The 24,609-nt window shown below is 46.4% G+C and overlaps 1 protein-coding gene across 3 annotated transcripts in view; it reads left to right on the top strand.

The window, feature by feature from the left end:
- The window catches only part of ST8SIA1 (ST8 alpha-N-acetyl-neuraminide alpha-2,8-sialyltransferase 1), a 111,326-nt gene extending 86,833 nt beyond the window's left edge, over window positions 1–24,493 (top strand). For all 3 annotated transcript variants that reach the window (XM_075602916.1, XM_075602913.1, XM_075602915.1), the window contains exons 3-5: window positions 8,479–8,588; window positions 12,460–12,552; window positions 19,214–24,493. In XM_075602916.1, the coding sequence (XP_075459031.1) occupies window positions 8,479–8,588; window positions 12,460–12,552; window positions 19,214–19,703 (693 nt within the window). In that variant the 3' untranslated portion in view covers window positions 19,704–24,493. The remainder of the gene's footprint in view (window positions 1–8,478; window positions 8,589–12,459; window positions 12,553–19,213) is intronic.
- The last annotated feature ends 116 nt before the right edge of the window (window positions 24,494–24,609 follow it).

Here is a 24,609-nt window from a genome sequence, read left to right on the forward strand (position 1 = left end):
GGTGTGTGATCTTACTGGGGAAGGAGAGGAAGTATTTGTATAGTAGGAGATCGCCTCCATATATCTGGAGCCTGCGGCAGATGGAGGCGCTGCACTGCTAGAGAACCACGTGGGGTATGTACCCCAGAAACCTGTGCTGTGTCCCCACAACCGTCGGCGGACGACTCAGTCCTCCTGCTTACCAACAGGTACAGTAGCATGCACCACACACGCTGTAATGGCCAAATCTCCCACCGGGTGAGGGAAACACCGTTACACTTATATATTTATTCAGGCAACTTAACCTTTTCAGTGCTGATGAGACTTGTAACTAGTAATTGCTAGACCGTTCAGCACTGAAGAGGTTAATTGCAGCAGATGTTAGAAGCTTGCAGCATTTCTTCGCCCCAAGTCAAACACGTCACTTTGGCGCCCACATACATTTGGCAATTTAGGAGCATTATTGGCGCATTTTGCGTTTCGCTGTGCAATGCATCATGGACTTCGCTGCAGCGTTTGTGCCGTGCGTGCCGGTCGCTTTGTGGCGAGAGTTACACTAGGAGGTGTTAGGAAGGCGTTACGTGACGCGGATTGTAATGAGATGTTATCAGTGACTTTGTTGGGAAAGATATGCCTGCCCGAGGTGACGTTCACTTTCTTCCGTAAGAATCGGCGCTTTATGTAAGAAACTGGAGCGACAAGTGTGGTAAATATGATGCAATTTGGGAGCAAAGTTGGTGCGATGCATCAAGACACGTTTTTGGTGCTGATACGTAGGATATAGGAAAATGTAATGAAGCCCCATAGCAAGCCATATTACAAAGACATTATCCAAACGTTGTACTGTACAATATATCCCTCAGTTATTTCTTCCATGACATAGAACAGCGGTGCGCAACCCCCCCCCCCCGCGCCTGCGCCCCCCCTACCTGCTCCCTCCTTGGTCGCCCCTCCCCCCCCCTCGCATCTAATGATGCGACAAATGACACTGTGGGGTCATGTGACCCGCGGTATCATTTGACGTCACGTCTCCATGGCAACGGGCGCCATTTGATGCCGCGTTGTCATAGAGACGCGTGACCAGAGCCTGGTAATTAAGTATACAGAGGCCTCGCGCGCTCAGCGCGGGGCCTTTGTAAACACTGCGCCCCCCAGTTTGCGCACTTCTGACATAGTAGCAGAAATTTAGGTTGTGAAACCATATTTTCCTCAAGAAAATAACCGATAGTGTAGTTGCTAAAATGCACCGGCTTTGCATCAAAGTAACAGCTTTGACCTAATTTGGCTTGCAAATTTCTCTTTTCTGTAGTTCTAATTAGCCTTTTTATTCCCAGTATACTGTATAAAGCTCATACTTTGTCATATCACATCAAATACCAATTAACATGTATCTACTGTGCTTCCAGTATGTGCCAATCTCTCACACAGCTCCATCCCAAAGCTACACTTTGTATAAATTTGTAACACATTCATACGCCTCGCTTACTCGTTACGACCTCTGGCCTTGTAGATTATGTAATATTTTTTTTATATTGGATTTGCAAGTCAGATTTGTAATTCTTGGAGGAGCAAATTTAATGAGAATCTGTCCAGAACAGAACTGCTCAGGTTTTCAAGATATCCCTGCTTCAGCACAGGGTGTGCTGTCTTCGACTGAGCCACTGATTGAGCCACCTGTGCTGATGCAGGGATATCCTGAAAATCATACCTGTTGGTGGCCCTTGAGGACTGGAGTTGCCCACACTGGTTCCAGAAGAAGAATGTTATTTTGATAAAACCTATTTTAAGGTGCACCCTTGCAAGGGCTCCACAAAATATTTTTTGGATAGTATCAGTGGATATTTAACTTTTTGTGACGCCATAAATTAAGAGTCATAGGGTCAAGATGTAATATGTTGTTGGGTTTCTATCTAAACAGAAAAGTTCAAGAAAAGCATTCTCCAGGTCCCTCACACAATCACACAAAGCGAAGGTGCCTTGATACACGGACACAAGAGAAGCAGGTTCCAAAGATGGCGTCGTTTAAATGTAAGGCTAAATCAGCCATGGTTTGACTTGATATATTTCTGGACACAGACATGGGCGTGGAGCCTGGTAACCGTGTCCAACATACCACAATCACCTTTTACTAGGAAATCAACATTACTGCAAATACATATATATATTTAGAAAGAAAATAAGTCGCAGGTATTTGGGAATGAAGCAAATACAGTGACATGTGGAGCAACATCTCAATTATTATTATTTATTTTTAACGAATCTACCTTTTTGTTTTACCTTCGGAAATGGAGAGGGAGTTCCATGTTTGCAAGCAGAAAATACCACGGGGCTTTTTACCCGGGCGGCGAGAGTGCGAAAACATGGAGAATCCGCTAGAAATGTCACTTGTATTGTGTCGAGCACAGTGTCTGGACAGTATTCTCTGCGTTTGTGAAGAAATATAATTATCCCCAATTTTATTTAGTAAGTTCTTTGATGTTTATATTTTTTGCCTTGGCATTTCAATTCTCCCCCATGTGTCACGTGTTCCCTCTATTCTGGCTGTATGCCACAATGTCCCTATGACAACATCAGCAGAGTGCAGGATGTATTGTACCCTGTCAAAGGACGTAGTCAGGGAATTGGAAGACACAATCTCTAGGCCAAGGGGCTCAACTCCAGTCTTCAACCCCCCCCCCCCCCCCCCCTCCCACCAGGTCAGGTTTTCAGGATATCCCTGCTTTAACAGGTGTCTCAATCAGTCTCTGCTTCAGCACAGGTGGCTCAGTCTTAGACTGAGCCTCTGATTGAGCCACCTGTGCTGAAGCTCGGATAACCTGAAAACCTGACGGGGGGAGGGGGCTTGAGGACTGGAGTTCAGTACCCCTGCTCTAGGCAAGGCTTAGGCCGTGATTATACAGGAAACCGCACGTGGCGCCACGCGCCTGAACAACAACTTAAAAAACAAGAGCAGCGTGTCACGCTGTGCTCACCACAAACCAGACGGGACCCCGGTGCTGAGGTGGGAAGGATATTACGCCACCCACAGCCACGAGAGTACGTCTTGAGTGTAGAGTAGTCTTGGCTATCCGGGCCGGGGCAGGAGAGGTACGGGTAGTCGTAGGTACTGTTAGCCAAGTTCGGGGTTAGAGAGAGGAACATAGTCGTTTTACCGTAAGCCAAGGTCGGGAGCGGAGTAGTCGATGCCGTAAGCCAAGGTCGGGAGCGGAGTAGTCGATGCCGTAAGCCAAGGTCGGGTGCCAGAGGTTCGGAGTAGTCGTGCCTTTAATAGGCTGGAGCGTGCATCAGTGTGTGGCCGCGCCTCAGAGCGAGTGGCCGGGGGCGCGCCCAGAGCCGGCACTATTTGGAGGATGCGGGCGTGCGCGCGCGCGCCTTAGTGCGGCGGCGAACGGGCGGCCTGGAGGGAGGCTGATTGGCGGCGCGGGGGGACCTGGCGATGGTGCCGGTGAGTGGGGAGCACGCCGAGGGCGGCGTGACTCCACGGGTGTTACACAGCGGACATACCTGCTGCGGCGTGCGCATTGCGTGGAGCTGCAGGGCGGATGTCTCCTGGCGCGAACTGCAGATTTGTTCTTGGCTGGCAACGGCCGCGTCACGTGAGCGGTTCCAGCCAATGAGGGCGAACCGCTCACGGCCACGCCTCCTTGCCTGCTCTCCAGTATAATCACTGTGCTGCTCGGCGGCAGCACTGAGTGACATCACAGAAATACACTGACATCATACTAAAGGAAGTAGTTAGAGGAACATCCTCACGTGTTTTGGGTTTCTGTGGGAACAACTCAATCAATTTACTGTTGACAAAATATTCCTAAGTGTTTATACAGAAGAATATACTTAGTCCCCAGCACACAAAAGGGAAAACAAAACCCCCAAAATCGGGGAAACTGCCTGAGACCTGAGGGTTTTTTGTTTTATTGTCTCTATTTGATCTTAAACACAGACAGAAATCATTGTTTTGCCATCATTTTGGCTACTCAGGACCACATAACCGTATATTTATATACAGTAGCATCCAACTAGGGGCCTATAATGTCCAAAGCAGCGGGTTGGGGTGTTGTTTACCCCCAAATCACCATTTAGGTCAGTGGGGGGGGGGGTCTTTGACTGAAAACCTCCTGAACAGACGCTTCGGTGTACGTAGAATAACGCCCTAAATACGGATTCTGGAAGAGGAGGGAGACTCTGTTAGGCAGTGCTCACTTAAAGAATAATAATTTTTTTTTTTTTACTTGAGTTTGTTGAGGAAGTTTCATATATTATAAAATAAGGGGTACAGAAAGTGGAAAGGGAATACAAAACAAAGAGGGGAAGTCTGTCCAAATAGGCTTAAATTATCATTAAAGTACAATATTTCTGGCATCTTGTTTAAGCCATAATTACCCATGTACAGAAATTGGAACGAGCAGCAGAAGGGGCACAAGGATCAAAAGAATACTTGTAATTTTGCTTAAATAGATAAATATAATTGAATATCTAGTTCTGAATTTGACGGACTTTTATATAGATTTGTTAACTTTTTACAATAATGCAATAGAGAGTTTGCACAGCACTTCTGTTTGCCAGAGAGGGCAGTGGCCCATGAATAAGGCCCCGCTCCCTCAGTCAGCGCACCCGCACTGCAGACAGGCGGCGCGCTGACAGACACAGACCGCGATCTGCGGTCTGTAGGGAGCGGGACGGGAGTGGGAGGGGTGCGTGGCTTGAGCGGAGGGACCCGTTACTTCCCCCTCCCTCCACGGGCTCGGGCTGCAGGCTGCTGTAAGGTAAGCAGCCCCCTCCCCCTTCTGCCACAAAAAACACACACACACACACACTGCCTGATGACAGCTCCCGCCCCCGCCGCTGATTGGCTCATCAGCGCACCACGTGACGCGTTGCCGCTCGGGATCACCATTTTCTTGAATCCCGTGGCGGCTGACGCGTCACAGCGCGTAGTGAGCCGTCAGCGAGGGGGGACTGGGACCGGCTCTGGAGGATTCCCCTGCTGGTGGGGAACGCTCACGCGGCCGTCCGCGCCGCCGGGCGCAGCGGGTCCCAGCCCTAAGACTCAAAACGAAGGATTGAAACTGACCACAAATTAAAAGATAATCTTTTAATCTTTTAATCATCAAAACTTTTTTTTGAAGTGTGTGTGTATATATATATTTATTTTTTAACTTTAAATGTTTCCTGGGTAACCTGATGCTTTGGAGAGTGAAAGCGTAAAAATAAAGGCCAGAATCTCCAAGCCTCCATCTTGTCAGGGACACCATTTCTGCCTGATAGTATGGGGGTTTTTTTATGGATGACTTTTTTGTGATCATTTCTTCCACAGGCAAAGTTTCCCCTTCAGTTTTTCATTTTCGTTTGGAAGTAATTATAATCCCAGAAGCTGCAGGAGAACGAGCGATTCAAAAGATAGAGACACATAATGTTCCATTTGACAAGAAGAACAGAACTCAAAGAAGGAAAATGTTCACTTAAATGGGGATGAAATATTCATAAGAGAATTGGTAACGTAACTGTCCTATTTGTTTGGTGTGGGGGATAGGACAGTGGTTTCACTGAAACCCCCCACATCCATCATGTCTGCACTTAAACAGGGCCGGCCTTACCTTTGGCGGGCCCAAGGCAGCGTGCCAACAGCGGGCCCCTCCTCCTGCAGTGTCATGACGTCACGGCGTAATGATGTCACGTTGTCAGGGCAACGCTTGCCCAGCTACAGACACCCCCTCCCTACCTTGGGGTGAGCAGCGGTACGATCCTGCGCCAGTTTGGGGGCTCTCCTCTCTCTCGTTGGGCGGAATTTGTATCCTGGCGCCGACGGGGGGCGGGAGCGCGGGACCCCTGAAGGCGCAGGGTCCAAGGCAACCACCGTGCCCAATGGCTGGCCCTGATTCCATGGCATAGATCCTCAAAACTCCGCTAAATACTTAACGATCTGTTAACTTCAGTTAACGTATCGCTAAGTGCTAACGGGATCTTTGTTTTGTTTTTGTTTCAATCTTTTTTATTCACCCTGGCCCCCCCATCCTCTCATCATCTCACCCTGGCCATCTCACCCTCCATCCTCTCATCATCTCACCCTGGCCATCCCATCCTCTCACCATCTCACCCTCCATCCTCTCATCATCTCACCCTGGCCCCCCCCATCCTCTCACCATCTCACCCTCCATCCTCTCATCATCTCACCCTGGCCCCCCCATCCTCTCATCATCTCACCCTGGCCCCCCCATCCTCTCACCATCTCACCCCCATCCTCTCACCATCTCACCCTGCCCCTCAAATTGTGTCCTTACCTTATTTCCAGGAAGGACACAGACTTCTCTGGGCCGCCGGGGTGTGGGCTCCGCCCCCGCTGTCCTCTGATTGGCTCTCCGCTCCTCCAATCAGGGACAAGCTGCACAGACTCACGAGTTCTCCTGCCCGGTCACTGTCCGCCCCCGCCTCCAATCTCAGTACTAGTCTCAGCACTGCCTGCCGTCGCGCCGCCCTCTCGCTAGCGCTGCCCGCCCCCGCCTCCAGTCTCAGTACTAGTCTCAGCACTGCCTGCCGTCGCGCCGCCCTCTCGCTAGCGCTGCCAGCCCTCCACCGCCGCAATAATGGGAATACCGGACACATATGTGTCCGGTGTTACCTCCGACTTTATACCGGACAGGCAACTGAATTACCGGCCTGTCCGGGTGAAAACCGGACACCTGGCAACCCTACCTGTAACGGCGCCGATCCCCAGAGCGCCGGTATAGTGACTGCAGGGATTTAACGTTATGTTAGTTAGGTCAGAGATAAAGGTGGCGTTACCCGCACCCAGGCCCTGATATAGGGCTGTTCCGGGGTCTGGCTCAGTGGAAGATCATGTTGTTGGTTACGGGGTTCTTTTCCTCTCCTGTCTCCTCGTTTCTTAGTTTAATGAAACACCTATCCCGGGTCTGCGTGGGAGTAACGCGCCTTCGGGCGAGGCCGGCTCAGCACTATGTTGGTGCTAACACAAGGCAGCGCTGACTTCCCATGGCGCTAATCCTATGCTAATGAGATAACCAGTGACCGCTGGTTTTGCATGTATTTATTTTTGGGGATACCCAGGAAAGCTTGCGGACGTTGCCTATTTAAGCCCAGATTTAACTGACCTTTGGGTATTTACCCCGATGAAGGGTTTTTGTGCAATAAAGTGGTAAAGTTACCCCAGCACTTCATCTAACGGTATTCTATTGCGTTCTTCTGTTGTTAGACTGCATGTGTTCTCCGTGCAGTGTACAGTATAGCTGTACTTATTTTATGATGATAATTAGATTAAAATGTTGAATGCAGAAGTAATAACCCTCCAAGCGCAGAGTAAAGAAACAAGCTGTTTTCTGGTATGTTTTTGTGTTTAATGATGTCACATTCCTTGTGAAATCCCACTTTCCACTTAGAGTGTAAGCTCTTCGGGGCAGGGTCCCTTTTCCTAATGTTACTTTTATGTCTCAAGCTCTTATTCCCATTGTGTGTTATATTATTATGGAACGTGTATTTCTGCTGTGACGCGCTGTGTACCTGGATGGCGCCATACATACATGCATACTGTACATACATACATGCATACTGTACATACATACATGCATACTGTACATACATACATGCATACTGTACATACATACATGCATACTGTACATACATACATGCATACTGTACATACATACATACATGCATACTGTGCATACATACATGCATACTGTATATACATACATGCATACTGTACATACATACATGCATACTGTACATACATACATGCATACTGTACATACATACATACATGCATAATGTACATACATACATACATGCATACTGTACATACATACATGCATACTGTACATACATACATACATGCATAATGTACATACATGCATACTGTACATACATACATGCATACTGTACATACATACATACATGCATACTGTACATACTGTACATGCATACTGTACATACATACATACATGCTAGATTTGTTAACCTTTTATCTGTAAATGGGGCTGGCGATTCATTGCATATACATGCACTGTATTAGGGGCGGCCAGCTCCAGTCCTCAAGAGCTACCAACAGGTCAGGTTTTCAGGATATCCCTGCTTCAGCACAGGTGGCTCTAACTGAGTCACTGATTGAGCCACCTGTGCTGAAGGTGGGATAGCCTGAAAACCTGACCTGTTCATGGCTCTTGAGGACTGGAGTTGGCTACCCCGGCACTGAATGCCCTTCTCACAGAGGAGTACAACATGACAGAGAGATATTGTAATAAATATACCTGCCCGAACACTTGTTAGGGGGCTGATTGTTTTAGTAAAACACACTGGGCCCTTAATCAAAATCTCGAGTTGCCAAACTGATGCAAATATGGGAACACAAAATGTAATGCAAAGCACCGCTCGTCTTTTCTCGGCTGTGTTTGCTCCTGCCTTGCTAATTGCCCTCCTTGCTTTTCGGGGGGGTCCACTGCACATGTTCTGTTCCCTTTCATTGAGCGCTTCGCTTGTCTCTGTCCCTAGGATACGCCGTTCAAGCTTCCCCTGAAGAAATGTTCGGTGGTGGGGAACGGGGGGATCCTGAAGAACAGCGGCTGTGGAAAACAGATAGATCAGGCGGACTTTGTCATGCGGTAAGGCAGAGTACCCTCCTCCGTCCTTTACTAACCCCTGGGGCGCCGGGAAGACCTCTGCGGCATTTCTCTGCATTGCATCTCCCTCCCTCCTGGGAGTGCTGCGCTACTCACTGTGCTGGTGTTGTTCCTGGCAGCAGTGCATTGATTTGCTATGTTCCTGCTTCTCACCTGGCAGCAGTTCATGTTCTGCGTCTCCGCGCACATTCAGCTTACCTTCGCGCGCGTCCAGCTTACCTTCACACACGTTCAGCTTACCTTCACACACGTTCAGCTTACCTTCGCACACGTTCTTCGTGTCTTCGCACACATTCAGCTTACCTTCGCACACGTTCATCTTACCTTCACACACGTTCAGCTTACCTTCGCACACGTTCTTCGTGTCTTCGCACACGTTCAGCTTACCTTCGCACACGTTCAGCTTACCTTCGCACACGTTCAGCTTACCTTCTCACACGTTCAGCTTACCTTCGCACACGTTCAGCTTACCTTCGCACACGTTCAGCTTACCTTCGCACACGTTCAGCTTACCTTCGCACACGTTCAGCTTACCTTCGCACACGTTCAGCTTACCTTCGCACACGTTCAGCTTACCTTCGCACACGTTCATTTTACCTTCGCGCACGTTCAGCTTACCTTCGCGCACGTTCAGCTTACCTTCGCGCACGTTCAGCTTACCTTCACGCACGTTCAGCTTACCTTCACGCACGTTCAGCTTACCTTCACGCACGTTCAGCTTACCTTCACGCACGTTCAGCTTACCTTCACACACGTTCAGCTTACCTTCGCACGCGTTCCGCTTACCTTCGCACGCGTTCAGCTTACCTTCGCACACGTTCAGCTTACCTTCGCACACGTTCAGCTTACCTTCGCACACGTTCCGCTTACCTTCGCACGTTCAGCTTACCTTCGCGCACGTTCAGCTTACCTTCGCACACGTACAGTTTACCTTCGCACACGTTCAGCTTACCTTCGCACACGTTCAGTTTACCTTCGCACACGTTCAGCTTACCTTCGCACACGTTCAGCTTACCTTCGCACACGTTCTTCGTGTCTTCGCACACATTCAGCTTACCTTCGCACGCGTTCAGCTTACCTTCGCACACGTTCTTCGTGTCTTCGCACACGTTCAGCTTACCTTCGCACGCGTTCAGCTTACCTTCACACACGTTCAGTTTACCTTCGCGCACGTTCAGCTTACCTTCGCACGCGTTCAGCTTACCTTCGCACACGTTCAGCTTACCTTCGCACGCGTTCAGCTTACCTTCGCGCGCGTTCAGCTTACCTTCGCGCACGTTCAGCTTACCTTCGCGCACGTTCAGCTTACCTTCGCGCACGTTCAGCTTACCTTCGCGCACGTTCAGCTTACCTTCGCACACGTTCAGCTTACCTTCGCACACGTTCTTCGTGTCTTCGCACACGTTCAGCTTACCTTCGCACGCGTTCAGCTTACCTTCGCACACGTTCAGCTTACCTTCACACACGTTCAGCTTACCTTCGCACACGTTCAGCTTACCTTCGCACACGTTCAGCTTACCTTCACACACGTTCTTCGTGTCTTCGCACACGTTCAGCTTACCTTCGCACACGTTCAGCTTACCTTCGCGCACGTTCAGCTTACCTTCGCACACATTCAGCTTACCTTCGCACACGTTCAGCTTACCTTCGCACACGTTCTTCGTGTCTTCGCACACGTTCAGCTTACCTTCGCACACGTTCAGCTTACCTTCGCACACGTTCCGCTTACCTTCGCACACGTTCAGCTTACCTTCGCACACGTTCAGCTTACCTTCGCACACGTTCAGCTTACCTTCGCACACGTTCAGCTTACCTTCGCACGCGTTCAGCTTACCTTCGCACACGTTCTTCGTGTCTTCGCACACGTTCAGCTTACCTTCGCGCACGTTCAGCTTACCTTCGCACACGTTCAGCTTACCTTCGCGCGCGTTCAGCTTACCTTCGCGCACGTTCAGCTTACCTTCGCACACGTTCCGCTTACCTTCGCACACGTTCCGCTTACCTTCGCACACGTTCCGCTTACCTTCGCACACGTTCCGCTTACCTTCGCACACGTTCTTCGTGTCTTCGCGCACGTTCTTCGTGTCTTCGCGCACGTTCTTCGTGTCTTCGTGCACGTTCAGCTTCTCGGAGCTCCGTGTCCCCGAGAAGAGAACGCAACGTAGCAAGATAATCGGAGAATGCCCTAACCCCCGTTTACACTCTCACTCACCTCTGTTACACAGCACACAGAAGGCTACCTGAGGGTGTAACCCAGGGGTGACCAACTTCAGTCGTCAAGAGTCACCAACAGGTCAGGTTTTCAGGATATCCCTGCTTCAGCACAGGTGGCTTAATCAGTGGCTCAGTCGAAGACTGAGCCACTGATTGCGCCACCTGTGCTGAAGCAGAGATATTCTTTAAAAGCCTGAGCTACTGATTGAGCCACCTTAGGGATAGCCTGAAAACCTGGCCTGTTGGTGTCCCTTGACGACTGAAGTTGGCCACCCCTGATCTATACTAAAGGACTGGAGCAGCAAAGGAGAATATACATTTTTAAAATAAACTAAAGCCCCACCGCTGCCTTAAAGCTCGCCTGTAACTAACACTGGCAGGAGGAAGCAGTGTCAGCCCTCGTTACAGTATATGTACAGAGAAACTACCAGGGGAATGTCCCTATAATGACAAGATGTAACTGATACAGAGGGAGGATCTGTCTCCCGCCCTCAGGGTTTCATTATCCTCATATACTGACGTGCATTGGAGTGGAATATATACTGAAGGATGTATTTACTATCCGGCCCTGGCATCAATAATGCAGGCGAATGACAAACCATTTTAAATTGAGTGAGTGACATATGGGAGGGAGTGAGAGGGGGACATTTGAGAGGGAGTGATATGGGAACAACAGAGTGGGTGACATGGGGGGGGATAAGGGTGGAGAGGAAGTGACATATATACACACACACACACACACACAAATTTGGTCAGACATACTGTATATAGATGTACTGTAGCACTGTTCCTCCCCCCCCCCCCCCCCCCGTTCCCCTCTGGGAGATTTGTCCCTTGCTCCCAGTGGTGTGGTGCTTTGTATCTGTTGCTTCCAGGAGCTTCCGCGATGTTGTAGGGAACAGGACAGGTTTTTGGTTGTCATCAGGCTGTGTTCTACTCAGCCTCCATCCACAGCAGGCTCCAACTTAGCTAGAGACAGTCCCCACTGTGAAATACATTGTGCATACCCCCACCCAATAGACTGTAGACTTCGGCAGAGGTATATAAAACAGGGTCTTCTTTATTCATCCACTGCCGATGATATTACAGCGATGTAGTCACTGGGGCAGATCCCAAGCTTCTGGATGCACCTGGGCTCTCTATCATAATTGAGGCCTCTCCTGCCTGCGTGGTATTTCTCCTCAGCCCCCTGAGCGCCCGTCTCAATCCCTTGAGGGAGAGACTAGAACTGACTATAAATTGGAATGGCTTCCTCTCTAGCACAGATAGGGAGGGCACAAGGTCTGCACCCGGATTGTGCTGCACACAGACCCAGTTCCACCTCCACCCCTGTCACTCAGAGAGGCTGCCCGAAGGTGGGGGAAACCCAGGAGTATGCCTGACAATGCTTTGGACTTACTAAGACTGACATGTCAGGCAGGGCAGACAAGTAGCCAGGACTGGCATGGCTTTATACACACACATATATATATATATATACTGCATATATTCTTACCTATATATGCAGCACACACATAAACAGACACATATCTCTCATACACAGGACAGAAGTCAGCGGTGCAGGCTGGGTGTTGATGTTCACAATGCTTACAGAGGAGTTTGGAGGTAATATTAAAATATAGCTGCTTTGTATCTACAGGTGCAACCTGCCTCCTTTGTCCAGCGAATACACTAAGGATGTTGGATCCAAAACCCAACTGGTGACCGCTAATCCCTCCATAATTGATAAAAGGTAAATACACACCTATATATATATATTATATTAGAAGAATCACTTTACGAAGCATTGTACTCCGCTGTGATTGTATTAGATGGATATTTCCCATTGCGTTTAGTAACCGTGGTTATTGCTGTCATTCAGACATCATGTTAAAGTGCTATTGGTAAGCAATTCTGGGCTCCGAAAATGGAAAAGCAAAATCTACTGTAATTTCTCATCTCTTCCTGATTGTCCCGGTATCAAAGTCCGAACCCAATATTCACAGACTATATTTTCTGTTTTATTTTCTGTCTTTTCGCTCCAAAAAAAACCCAGTTCTGTCCCGTCTTATTGTTCCAGAGGGGAAAAAACTTTGACAACTGGATATTTAATGGACAAATCCAACAGGCTGTTTCCCTGGTTAACTGCAGTAAAACACGGAGACATGCTTGTCTGTTGAAATGTGCAATTTGTTGCAAACCTTGAGATAACACTGAAGGACGGGCTATAAATATGTCAGAGGTTTCCAGGGAATGAATGGTTCTTAGTGGCAACGATTTCCTGTTTCCGAGTTCTTTCCAAGTCATTTGGCGGGCACGACTTTTATACAGAACAATGTCCTCAATTTCTCAAAACCTCAATAATGATATTTAATGTATGTAACTGATCCGGTGTGTGTGTGTGTGTGTGTGTGTGTAGCAGGATGGGGAATGGCAGGGGGGGGGGGGGTTACACTTCTATAACGGGGCAGTACCTCCTAGGACCAAAGAGATCTATGGCCCCGACCATGGGGCCTTCGCCCACGCGGAGGCGGGCGGAGGCTGTGGGTAAGCGGGTGCTTTCCCTGGCCGTGGTGGACGGGCCGTTGAGGGCGTGCTCTTGGGGCGTCACGGAGCTGGAACCGCTCACGTGACCCGTGTCTCGCGCCAAGAAATCAGTTTCAACTGATTCCTTGCGCAGTGCGCGCCCCCTCCTGCTTCCGCCCGCATGCGCCCGCACGGTCTATGGGCGCAATAAATGCCTTAAGACAATCTGATCGCGCCCCGTGCGGATGCTTCCGCGCGGTCTCCCGCGCCATGGACTCGGCCAAATGGCAGTAGCATGTTTAAAAAGGTGATGGACGCCTTTAAAAAAATGAGAAACAAATTATTTGCTTTGTTTTTTACCATTTCATCTCTTAACACACACATTCCCAGCACGCTCCAACTCCAAACACCCACCACATTATATACATATATATTTATGTCAAAAAGAGTGCTACTGAGCCGTGGCCAATGTATACAAACAAAAGACACGGGTGCCCAATGCTACTTCCAATTGACAAAACATATAAAGTAATAAGTATAAAGTATAAATACTTCAATGATAACATTAATTACTTGGTTATTTAGTTAAACCCTTTGGCCAAAGTGTTATAATCCTGCATACCAACGTCACGGTATAACCAAATGAATGCCGTTCCTAACACTAAACTGGTTCTGCCATTTGCTGAATGGACAGGACTCACTGTAGTTGCTTCCCCTCATACAGAGGTAAAAGGGAGGGTTCACAGTATTAGTGTTAGGCATTTGTGGGTATACCTTGACGTTGGTATTCAGGCTTATAACGCTTTGGCCAAAGGGTTTAACCATGGGGGGGGATACCGAGCAGAGCACCCCGCTTAAGGCCCACTGGGAAGTGAACGCAGCTTCCTGCCCAGTTGCCACAGCGTGGGTGTACTCTGCTCGGATACGGGAGCGCACCAGCACCCGGAATAAGGCCTGGCACGTGAGGGATACCTCCCCAGCCAAACGCTGCTTCCTGGACTTATAAATAGCCAGTTTGGCTAATGCCAGGAGCAGGTTGACGACGAGATCCCTGGCCCTAGTGTTCCGGGATAATGGGCGCCCAAAAATAAATAGGTGCGGGGAGAAATGCAACCAGAACTGCAGGAGGAGGCCCCTCAAGAATGACATGAGGGGCTGCAGTCTGGCACAAGTAAAATAAATATGGAACACGGACTCCCTTGTGCCACAAAATGGGCGTGTGGCTGGGGAGTCCGTGAAGTGGGAAAGATACTCTCCCGTGCTCGTGCACCATGGAGGATTCTCCAACTCAGGTCCCCGGTGGGACGGGGAACTAACAACAATAGAAACACACAATGAAATACTGCTACTTACAAATGGTAATGGTGAAATACAATGAAATAACTAAAAACAATAATGCACGTTAAGCACCATTCTATTGCCTCAATTGTGTGCGAAGATAAATAAATACAGGTCATAGTTCTGGCTGATTCTATAACAGACTCCGTTCTAAAGTATTCCCCTTAATAAGCAGCTGCAAAAGTCATGTGAATTTAAGCTGCAAAGCTACGGGGTGGATTTGGATAGGATTTTTGCTATTTTAGATCTTTTACAAGTCAAAATCATCAAAGACTTACAGCAACTTATTGTAAATATAATTATGTGTGAGTGACAGTAATGATACCCAGAATTAATAATGTCTTTTTTTACACGAGTGCGTTGACACCAAACATCTGTTTTCCTGAAGAGAGCAAAATGTCTCTCACAAGAGCTACACATTCTAATAAAGTGTCCCTCAGTCCCTGAGTCACTGAGTCCCCAAGTGAGTCCCTGAGTCACTGAATCCCCAAGTGAGTCACTGAGTCCCTGAGTACCTGAAACAATGCTTATGATGCAGACTTATACAGATAGCTGCTTATCAATAGAAATTGTGCGAAATTACACAAATTTGATTAGAAATTTCAAGAACGGTTCAGAACAGTTTAACAATACGAGAAAGGTTCAATATAACATTTTAGCCCAAAGATTCTGGCGAAATTGTCAAATTTTACCAGAGAATCAATATTTTCTGTATAGAACATATCCAGAGACTGAAATATGTCAGAAGCGAGAGTAAAACTGTCCGATTTTGTGAATAAAAATGGCCAAATTTCTCCTAATTAATAGTTTACATTCATCTTCAATAATGCGCTGATCCAGCTGCTCTCACGCCTGAACGATACGTTGTTGTATGAATCCTTTTCTCTCAGTCCTCCACGCGATTGTGCTTTATCAGGAAACATTTAAGGTAACCGCGTTGGATGATCATTTTTCCTCCGTCTCCCGCACTTTATCTTATCTTCTTCGCTAAACACCATTTTATAACTATGCGCTTGATGAGGTCATCACGCCATCACCAATCCCTAACAATATTTATTAGATTATCAAATAATTCTTAAGTGTAATAATCTCCTGTGACAGACCTATAATTGCTCATATTTTCAGGAAGCTGTAGGGTTTTTTCTGCATAGAAAAGCGCACCACAGTGCAACACAATTCTAATAACTAAGAGGGAGACTTTTAAAGGATAGGAATTCCACTCACAAACATATTAATAATATATCACATGAATAGTAGATACATAGCACAAGGATACCAGCCAACGATCAATGGGACCAGGGGATCTGAGCATGGAATGGTGAGTCACGAAGATGTTCGTCTAAAGTTCCAATACAGAATAGGTGAGCTCCAAGTGCCGACGTTCCCACAGTGGAACTGCACGATCTGTATCATGCAGCATGCACACTGCATCGGTAAGTTGAAGAGAGCCCTAAAGATGGCAGCTGAGAGGCTCTGTTCTGGGCATTGGAGGGTGGGTACTGTGGTAGACAGGAGGACGTCAGTAGAATGTTATGCTCAAGGCATCATTGAAGAAGGGAGTTTTCAGAACTTCTATCCCATTTCTGCAAGGCTCAGCCAGGACAGGTTTACATGAGAAAGCAGTATATATCGGAAATAGTGTAGGGGGGTGTCCTGAAAGTGTGATCTGTAATATTTAATTTAAAAGAAGCCATAGTTTTATGCTGCCTAAAGTTATTCCTGATAAACTTGTGCTTTTTTTTTTTTTTTACAAACGTGTGTAAACTTGGACTATATTGGGTAAACCAACTAGGAAAGGTCTCGGCTTCAGTTTCCAGGAAATCTACAAATGTGGTGGGTGTGGCTTATTTTTGGTGGCAGTTCTACAGACCTGGGAAACGTCTTGGAGGCAGGAGTATGGGGAGCTTGTGGGGGAGCGGAAGAGGTCATGGACAGAATGGGGGAGTATTTGGAGGTGTGGTCTGATGAGTGTGGACGGGTATCATTGTGGAGCCCTTTATATGCGAGAACTAGGATTCTGGATCATATGAGCATTCAAGAAGGGAGGAAGAGGAGTGTATGAAATGAAGGATCCTGGCATCAGCAGAGGGGAACAGAGAGGAGAGAGGAAAATCGGCTAGAAAGAGATTAAAGTCAAGACATGAGTGACTTAAAATGTTGGTTGGGTGGGAAAGGGTCAGGTGCTGTCAGTATTGTAGAAGTGGATGTGTCGGATTGGGTGAGATAACTGAGAGGGAAGAATCAGAGGACTCCTAATATCATTCTACAAAAAGAACAGCTTCTGCTCAGCTGTAGTGAATTGTGGGTGTATAAGGGGTGCATACAGGGACAGAGTGTGGTAACAAAAAGGAGAACAGTATACCCATACAACCTCTTATTGTAGATCTCTATTATTCATAGTGGAAAGAGATGGAAATCCATCTCCACTAATATACATCTTTATTACAGTTGCAAAAGAATTTTGTTTGAACAAAAAACCCTATAATAAAGATGTATATTAGTGGAGATGGGTTTCCATTTCTTTGCAGTAGGAATAATAGAGATCTACAATAAGAGGCTGACTGTATTCCTTGTACGGGTATACTGGACTCCTAGTATCAGACTTTGGGTCTAAATTGCTAAATTCTTCCATTCTAATTGGACACAAACGTTATGGTGGGTAAAAAAGGGACAAAAACCTTTCTGTACGCAAATAAAGTGAGCACATTTGCACGTCCCAGACAGGTCTGCAACCCTGCCTTTCCCCATTATCTATTAGCATACAATGCTCCTACTGTAGCCATGGATTCTGGGTAATGACATGCACATGAGCACTCATAGTGTCCGTTTTTGCTTCTTGTCCTTTTCAACATGGAGCCTTATAAGCTTATGCCTGCCGTATTGTACATCTTTTCAGCACAGCCTGGGTTAGAGAAGTGCAGAGCCAGTAACCTACTCACAGATAGCTCTCTCAATCTCATCAGTGTGAGTGAGGTTGGTTACTGGCTGTGCAGCTGGGAGTGGCAAGAATCAGACACAAAGTCAGTTCTGATTAATTCTAATAGATGGTTTGATCTAGGGATGGAATGGGTGGGTGAGATGAGAATGATCAAAATTAATTTCCCTACCACAACCCCACAATGTTCTATACACATAATAAGGGAAATATACAGTACTAAGGTCCATTTCAAACGAAATCTGTACAAAGTGTGTGATTCCCATTGGGCCCCCTTTGGCTCTGTATCCGGGTGTCAGTGTGTGTGTCAGTGCGTCTCAATGCGTGTGTGTCAGTGCATCTCAGTGCGTGTCAGTGTGTGTCAGTGCGTCTCAATGCGTGTGCGTCAGTGTGTGTCAGTGTGTCTCAATGCGTGTGTCAGTGTGTGTCAGTGCGTCTCAATGCGTGTGTGTGTCAGTGTGTGTCAGTGTGTCTCAATGCGTGTGTCAGTGCATCTCAGTGTGTGTCAGTGCGTCAGTGTGTCAATGCGTGTCAGTGTGTGTCAGTGCGTCTCAATGCGTGTGTGTGTCAGTGTGTGTCAGTGTGTCAGTGCGTCTGTGTGTGTCTGCCTTCCTCCTAAGTTTTTTGTTTTTTCCCCACGCTTGTTAGCATTTCTTCTATGACGAACTCTCACGTTGGATATCAGAATCTACAACACATGTACAAATGCTGCATGAACACTTTGCTGGGTGGGTATTGCTGGTTTGCAGGGCAGTTCCGGCTTGCTTGTCAACGAGGGTAAAATAGGTTTAAGGAAACTTTCCATCAGGGACTTTAGTTTTAACCCATTTCACAATGAAGTGCAGTCACTGAGCTTAATGCTCACGAGGCCAAATTGTTCACATATGTAGAGTCCTGTGTTTGCTCAGCTGAAGAAGAGGAATTATTTCTACAATTAGATTTTAAACCTATTTCAAACGTCCATGTGAGGGATGTTGTACTTTTTGTTATTGCCAGTTTGAATGTCACGCATTTATTTCTCCGGTGGGTGCGCAGTGTCCTGTCGGTGTAATGCCTGTGGCAAAATGCATAATATTGGTAACTGTTAGAAGTATCCTGGCTGCTCCATGGTGCCGGCAAGCTGATGCCAGAACTTCGGCCCGAGTATTTGGCTGACAGGGCCTGAGCTCTGCTCCGCTAGGGGGGGAGGGGGAGGAGAGGTGGGGCCTTCCCTGCCTTCCCCCTCATTCGTCCCCAGCCAAGTAAGGCTGCGCTTATAGTGCCGGCGACAGCGACGCGACATCGCGGCAAAACAAATGCCGCCGTCGCGTGCGCTTATAGTAAGCGCGACGGATTGGTCACGATCACTGGAAGACATCTCTATTTGATTTTCCAGCAACCGTCACCTAAGCGTCTCATCGCCGTCGCCGGCACTATAAGCGTAGCCTAAGATTAAGCCTCCCCCTCTCTCAGCTACCTGGGCCTCAGAATAGCTATCGGCGGGCCTGCTTCTGGGTGTGTCTGTGCACATCAATAAATAAATTAGATTCTAATTCTCTAGCAAATATGAAATAAGAATAATTAAGATTTGAATTCAGTTCTCTGACCTTATTTCTCGTTTATTTGTTTGTTTCAGGTTCCAAAATTTGCTGTGGTCAAGAAAAGCCTTTGTGGACAGTGTCAGAGTTTACAACTTTAGCTATGTTTACATGCCCGCATTCTCCATGAAAGGTGGCACCGAGCCGTCCATCCGGGTTTATTATACCCTGGCAGACTTCAGTACCAATCAAACCGTCCTGTTTGCCAACCCCAACTTTCTACGCAACGTAGGCAAATTCTGGAAGAGCAAGGGCATCCACTCCAAGCGCCTCTCTACCGGCCTCTTTATGGTTAGCGCGGCTTTGAGCCTATGCGAGGAAGTTACCATCTACGGCTTTTGGCCCTTTCAACTGGACCTGAATGGGAAATTCATCAGCCATCATTATTATGACAATATTCTGCCGGCGACGGGCTTCCACGCCATGCCGGAGGAGTTCCTGCAGCTGTGGTTCCTTCACAAAAGCGGGGTCTTAAAAATGCAGCTAGAACAATGCAAGGAGGACGCGTCGCATCTGAAACCGCACTAAAACGTCCCGGCAAATAGGGAATCGTACGGACTGTTTAGCATGGACCGGAAACGTATGTTCTGATTTCCAAAATAAAAAATATGAAGAGTATGCCATAATAAAGTAAGACTTTCTCTTGTATTGTTTAAGGCAGGGGTGCTCAACTCCGGTCCTCAGGACCCTCTAACAGGATTTCAGGATACCCCTGCTTCAGCACAGGTGGCTCAATCAGTGGCTCAGTTTTTGATTTCAGGATACCCCTGCTTCAGCACCGGTGGCTCAGTCTTTGATTTCAGGATACCCCTGCTTCAGCACCGGTGGCTCAATCCGTGGCTCAGTCTTCGGTGCTGAAGCAGGGGTATCCTGAAACCCTGTTGGAGGGTCTTGAGGACTGGAGTTGAGCACCCCTGGTGTAAGGCACCACATTTTTATGAACGGGCGGATGGCAGATGCTTCACGAAGTTAATGACATTGAGGTAACAGGCTTGAAGAGGGTTTTGATGATAGTGCCAAACTTGGCTGGCCTGTTGCGTCTTCCTGATTTTCGGAGCTGTCCCATGTACAGAACTTTTGTGAACATTTTTTTTGTACATTTTTTTTTGGTTGCAGTTTCGAATCTTCGAAATTGAATGTACTCTTTTTTTTTTATATATATATATATATACCAATGAAGATCGTTTGCTTGAAGCAGCTTTTTGTTGGACTGTATTTGGGAGTTGCGTATTATTTATTAAGTGTATGATCACGGTTTACATTTCTTGTGTAATGTACTCTCGCAGTGCGACTCGAGCTGTCTCTTTGGCGGATCCTTAGCGATGGAAGAAAACTCTGCAGCTCTTTATAAAGCCCCTCTTCCATTGCTCTCGTTTTCACTGCATCACCAGTATTTTAGATAAATATTAAGGCTTTTTTCAATTGCAGGTTTTTGTGCATATTTGAACTGCAAGAAAAAGGGATATTGTTCTGCATGAGATTTCTTCTGCTCAGAATGAATACTTTGCTTCGGACTTTTCTTTATAAATATGAGTACGGCAAGTGCACACACCTATGTCTTTGTTTTGCATATTTCAACTGTAAATGATTTTTTTTCCCCCACGTTGTTATTGAGGGAAAAGAACCGGTCAGATTTCCTGCCCGGGGGAGACTGCATCCGCAGCTTGTTCCATCTCCCTGATTATTCTGCATCGTGGTATTGCGGTTTAGAGTGGGTGCTTCGCTCTGCATCTTTATTTAAAGGATTGGATGATTGAACCTTTACGTGTACCTCAACCCAATGTACTGTAGCATGCACAATATGTCTTGGAGGTACAGTGCAATCTGTGACTGCACAGGCGCTGGTATTACTTGTATCATTGCATCTGCAACGTACTGTACCACCACGCGTTCCTTTCTGCCGGACCGCACACTCTGCCTAATGAAGTCCCTCTTATGGAGTTTATGCTTTAGATCTTGACAAAAGAACCAGCTGCATGTGGTTAATTTGATGGCACGCTGGACACTCGGCACAATGGTGCAATATAGTTTTATAAAGGAAACTAGTTTCAGGTTGTTCTTGCAGTATTCCTGTATTGCACTGAGACTTTGGAGGTAAAACTCCATTGGCAGAAGAGAAGAGCATTCTTATATAACAAGGTTGTTATACATGTACAGTGTTACTCAATCTATACTACATAGTGTAGGGCTGACTGACACTGCGGTACCTTACCAGCAATATAGCATGGTTTCCTATCTCTGTATTTTACATTTTCCTTGTCACAAATTGGTTTTGTCCTGAATACACCTAGAGCAGGGGTGGGCCACTCATGTCCTCAAGGGCCACCAACAGGTCAGGTTTTCAGGATATCCCTGCTTCAGCACAGATGGCTCAATCAGTGGCTCAGTCAAAGACTGAGCCACTGGTTGAGCCACCTGTGCTGAAGCAGAGACTGAGCCAGCTGTGCTGAAGCAGGCATATCCTGAAAACCTGGCCTGTTGGTGGCCCTTGAGGACTGGAGTTGCCCACTCCTGCCCTGTAGGATGCACTTAGTGTGGTCATAGGAGTCTATGTTTGTTCTGGAATTATTGCCAATAAATTGATGGCAAATAGTCATATAGAGCATGCAATACTAGGTACAAGGTACAATTGTCTTATATTCTCCGCTTGCATTAGGAACAATGTGGCAGGTGACCACATAGTAAGACTAAAGAACACTTGAGACACGTAACATGTTTTGATTTGATGTGTGTAAAAGCTCATATTTCCGGAGCCTTATACATAGCCCAGTTACATTTTATACGGCAACTTATTACTGGAAGCTTTTGGAAAATCTGCTCTCTGGGCCCGACTTCAACAAAACAGATAATTCTTCTATGGATATAATAAAGGATCTAAAAGATTGAGTGAAAACATTTGATAAGATTGTTATGAGGTGGTAATGTATTAAGTTGATATGGACTCGCATGGATGACTGCTTCTTACCCACAAATCATAAACGTTGCCTACAATTTAATTTCTTACTGTTTTCAGAACGGATAAGCGAACACAGCAACTGTCCCTTTAAATAAGTGGTTGTCTTTCTGAACTTTTAAAGTCTACTATTGCTAGACGAATGTCATTAGGAAAACACTGACCAAAGTATTCCTCGGACCACAAACAGCTCAGACGAAACGAACGCCGCTGACGGTCCTTGAATAGTTGGCGCTTGTTGATCAATGTGCTCGCTTTCAGTCAATACTTTTCAAAACACAATGTGTCTACTTAAACTACGCGCGTTTACCTGAGACCCGAAGCCTTTCTAGGTGTGTTGTGTTTTACTGTTCGTAGAATCGCCAACAATTGTGTCAAATGTTGCTAGAAATAAAAAAAAGTGGTTATGTTGTAACAGGCAGGGTGCTGCTGGGCAAATCCTCTACAAACAAATCCATATGAACATAAAAAGGAAATACAGGCATACCCCGCATTAGCGTACGCAATGGGACCGGAGCATGTATGTAACACAGGCATACCCCGCATTAACGTACGCAATGGGACCGGAGCATGTATGTAACACAGGCATACCCCGCATTAGCGTACGCAATGGGACCGGAGCATGTATGTAACACAGGCATACCCCGCATTAGCGTACGCAATGGGACCGGAGCATGTATGTAACACAGGCATACCCGGCATTAACGTACGCAATGGGACCGGAGCATGTATGTAAAGCGAAAATGTACTTAAAGTGAAGCGCTACCTTTCCCACTTATCGATGCATGTACTGTACTGCAATCGTCATATACGTGCATAACTGATGTAAATAACGCATTTGTAACAGGCTCTATAGTCTCCCCGCTTGCGCACAGCTTCTGTACAGGTAGGGAGCCGGTATTGCTGTTCAGGACGTGATGACAGGCGCATGCGTGAGCTGCCGTTTGCCTATTGGTCGATATGTACTTACTCGCGAGTGTACTTAAAGTGAGTGTACTTAAAGCGGGGTATGCCTGTATAGATAATTACTACAGCCCCAATTCAATATGCTGTAAATTCACATGATTACAGTATACGTCGTCTTCAGTTGGACGAAGACGGCTTCACAGTATATTGAATAACACCTTATTTGTCATTCTTACAGTCTTAGATATGTTTTATTAATAGTAATGATTTGACAAGCTTGGTATAGTAAATGTCGCTGTGCTTGCGTGAGGGGGAGGAATGAGTGTTTCTTAAAATTAGCAAAGTTCGAGACCTTGTCAAAGTTACTTTTTTTTTGCTGTTGGTTCACAAATAATAAATAGATGTGATGTTTATCAAAATTCGATGGAGAACTTTTAACATCTTAAACTTAAAGTAAAAATTGATGGAGGAAATAATAGTAAAAAATTACTCAAAAAAATGTTAGAAAACCGTTGATAAATGTCCTAATTTAGTATGGGAAAACCTGTTACAGCCACTCTACTGCATCATAAAAGGGCTGGTATATCAGACCGTGCTATACATGAGTGAGATGCCCACTTATAGAACTCCTTAATTGCTGGGCACATCTGTTCTGGACAGTACTGCAATAGATTTCAACAAGGAGAGGAGTATTGCTGTGTGGGTGCAGCATTTAGCAACTTTAAATTACAAAAACTGTTCAGCTGTCCCCAAAAAAACGTATTCTGGCCACCATTCAGCAGCTTAAAACTGTTATTTGAGCCACCCAGGGATATGTAACCAAGATTTTACAGCAGGCGCCATTCATGTGAGGACAAAGCTAGGGAGGTCCTGCAAAATGAAGACATTTCTCAAATGGTATAAACCTGTTGCAAATGCAGTTTGCACGATTGACTACATGTAAAAAATGACCAATGAACATACTCAACGTTCCTCCATTTGTATGGACAAGTACTGTACGTATGCAGTACAATGAGGTCTCCAAATTATCTGGTGCCAAGTTCATTTTTGTTACCCTAATAATGATGTCAAGATTTGGACCGTATGTGTGTTCTCTCGGGGTTCAGTGGGTATTGCATCCATGGAAATAAATGTGCTGTTCAGACATAGTAGCATTTGTTTGTAGCAATGGGAAAAGTGGACCTTCCAAATCCCTGGGAAATGAGATTCCACAGTAGTAGATCAATAATATGAGCTATGTAAGCTGCCGTTCACCCTCTAAGAACGGCTGAAAGATATTTTCATGTTAGAATGGAATTCTTTTCCATCTCATTCCAAAGTTAGATCACTTGGGATATGGTATGTCTTAACTCGTTACCCTTGACTTTTCTATAATTATGGTAAATATGTGTTTCTTGTCTTTTAAGTGATTTTTTTTTTTGTTAGCAATGAGAAATAAAACAATGCATTTCTAAAAAGAATACAAGCGTCTTTTAATGTGTGGTCATTCATGAATATATTTGATTTATCAATGTAATATATAAGTACAGTAGTCATTCTGCTGCGATGTTTCAACTAGTCCACAACTATATTTAT

Source organism: Ascaphus truei, chromosome 5, assembly GCF_040206685.1.
Source record: "Ascaphus truei isolate aAscTru1 chromosome 5, aAscTru1.hap1, whole genome shotgun sequence".
Lineage (NCBI taxonomy): Eukaryota > Metazoa > Chordata > Amphibia > Anura > Ascaphidae > Ascaphus > Ascaphus truei.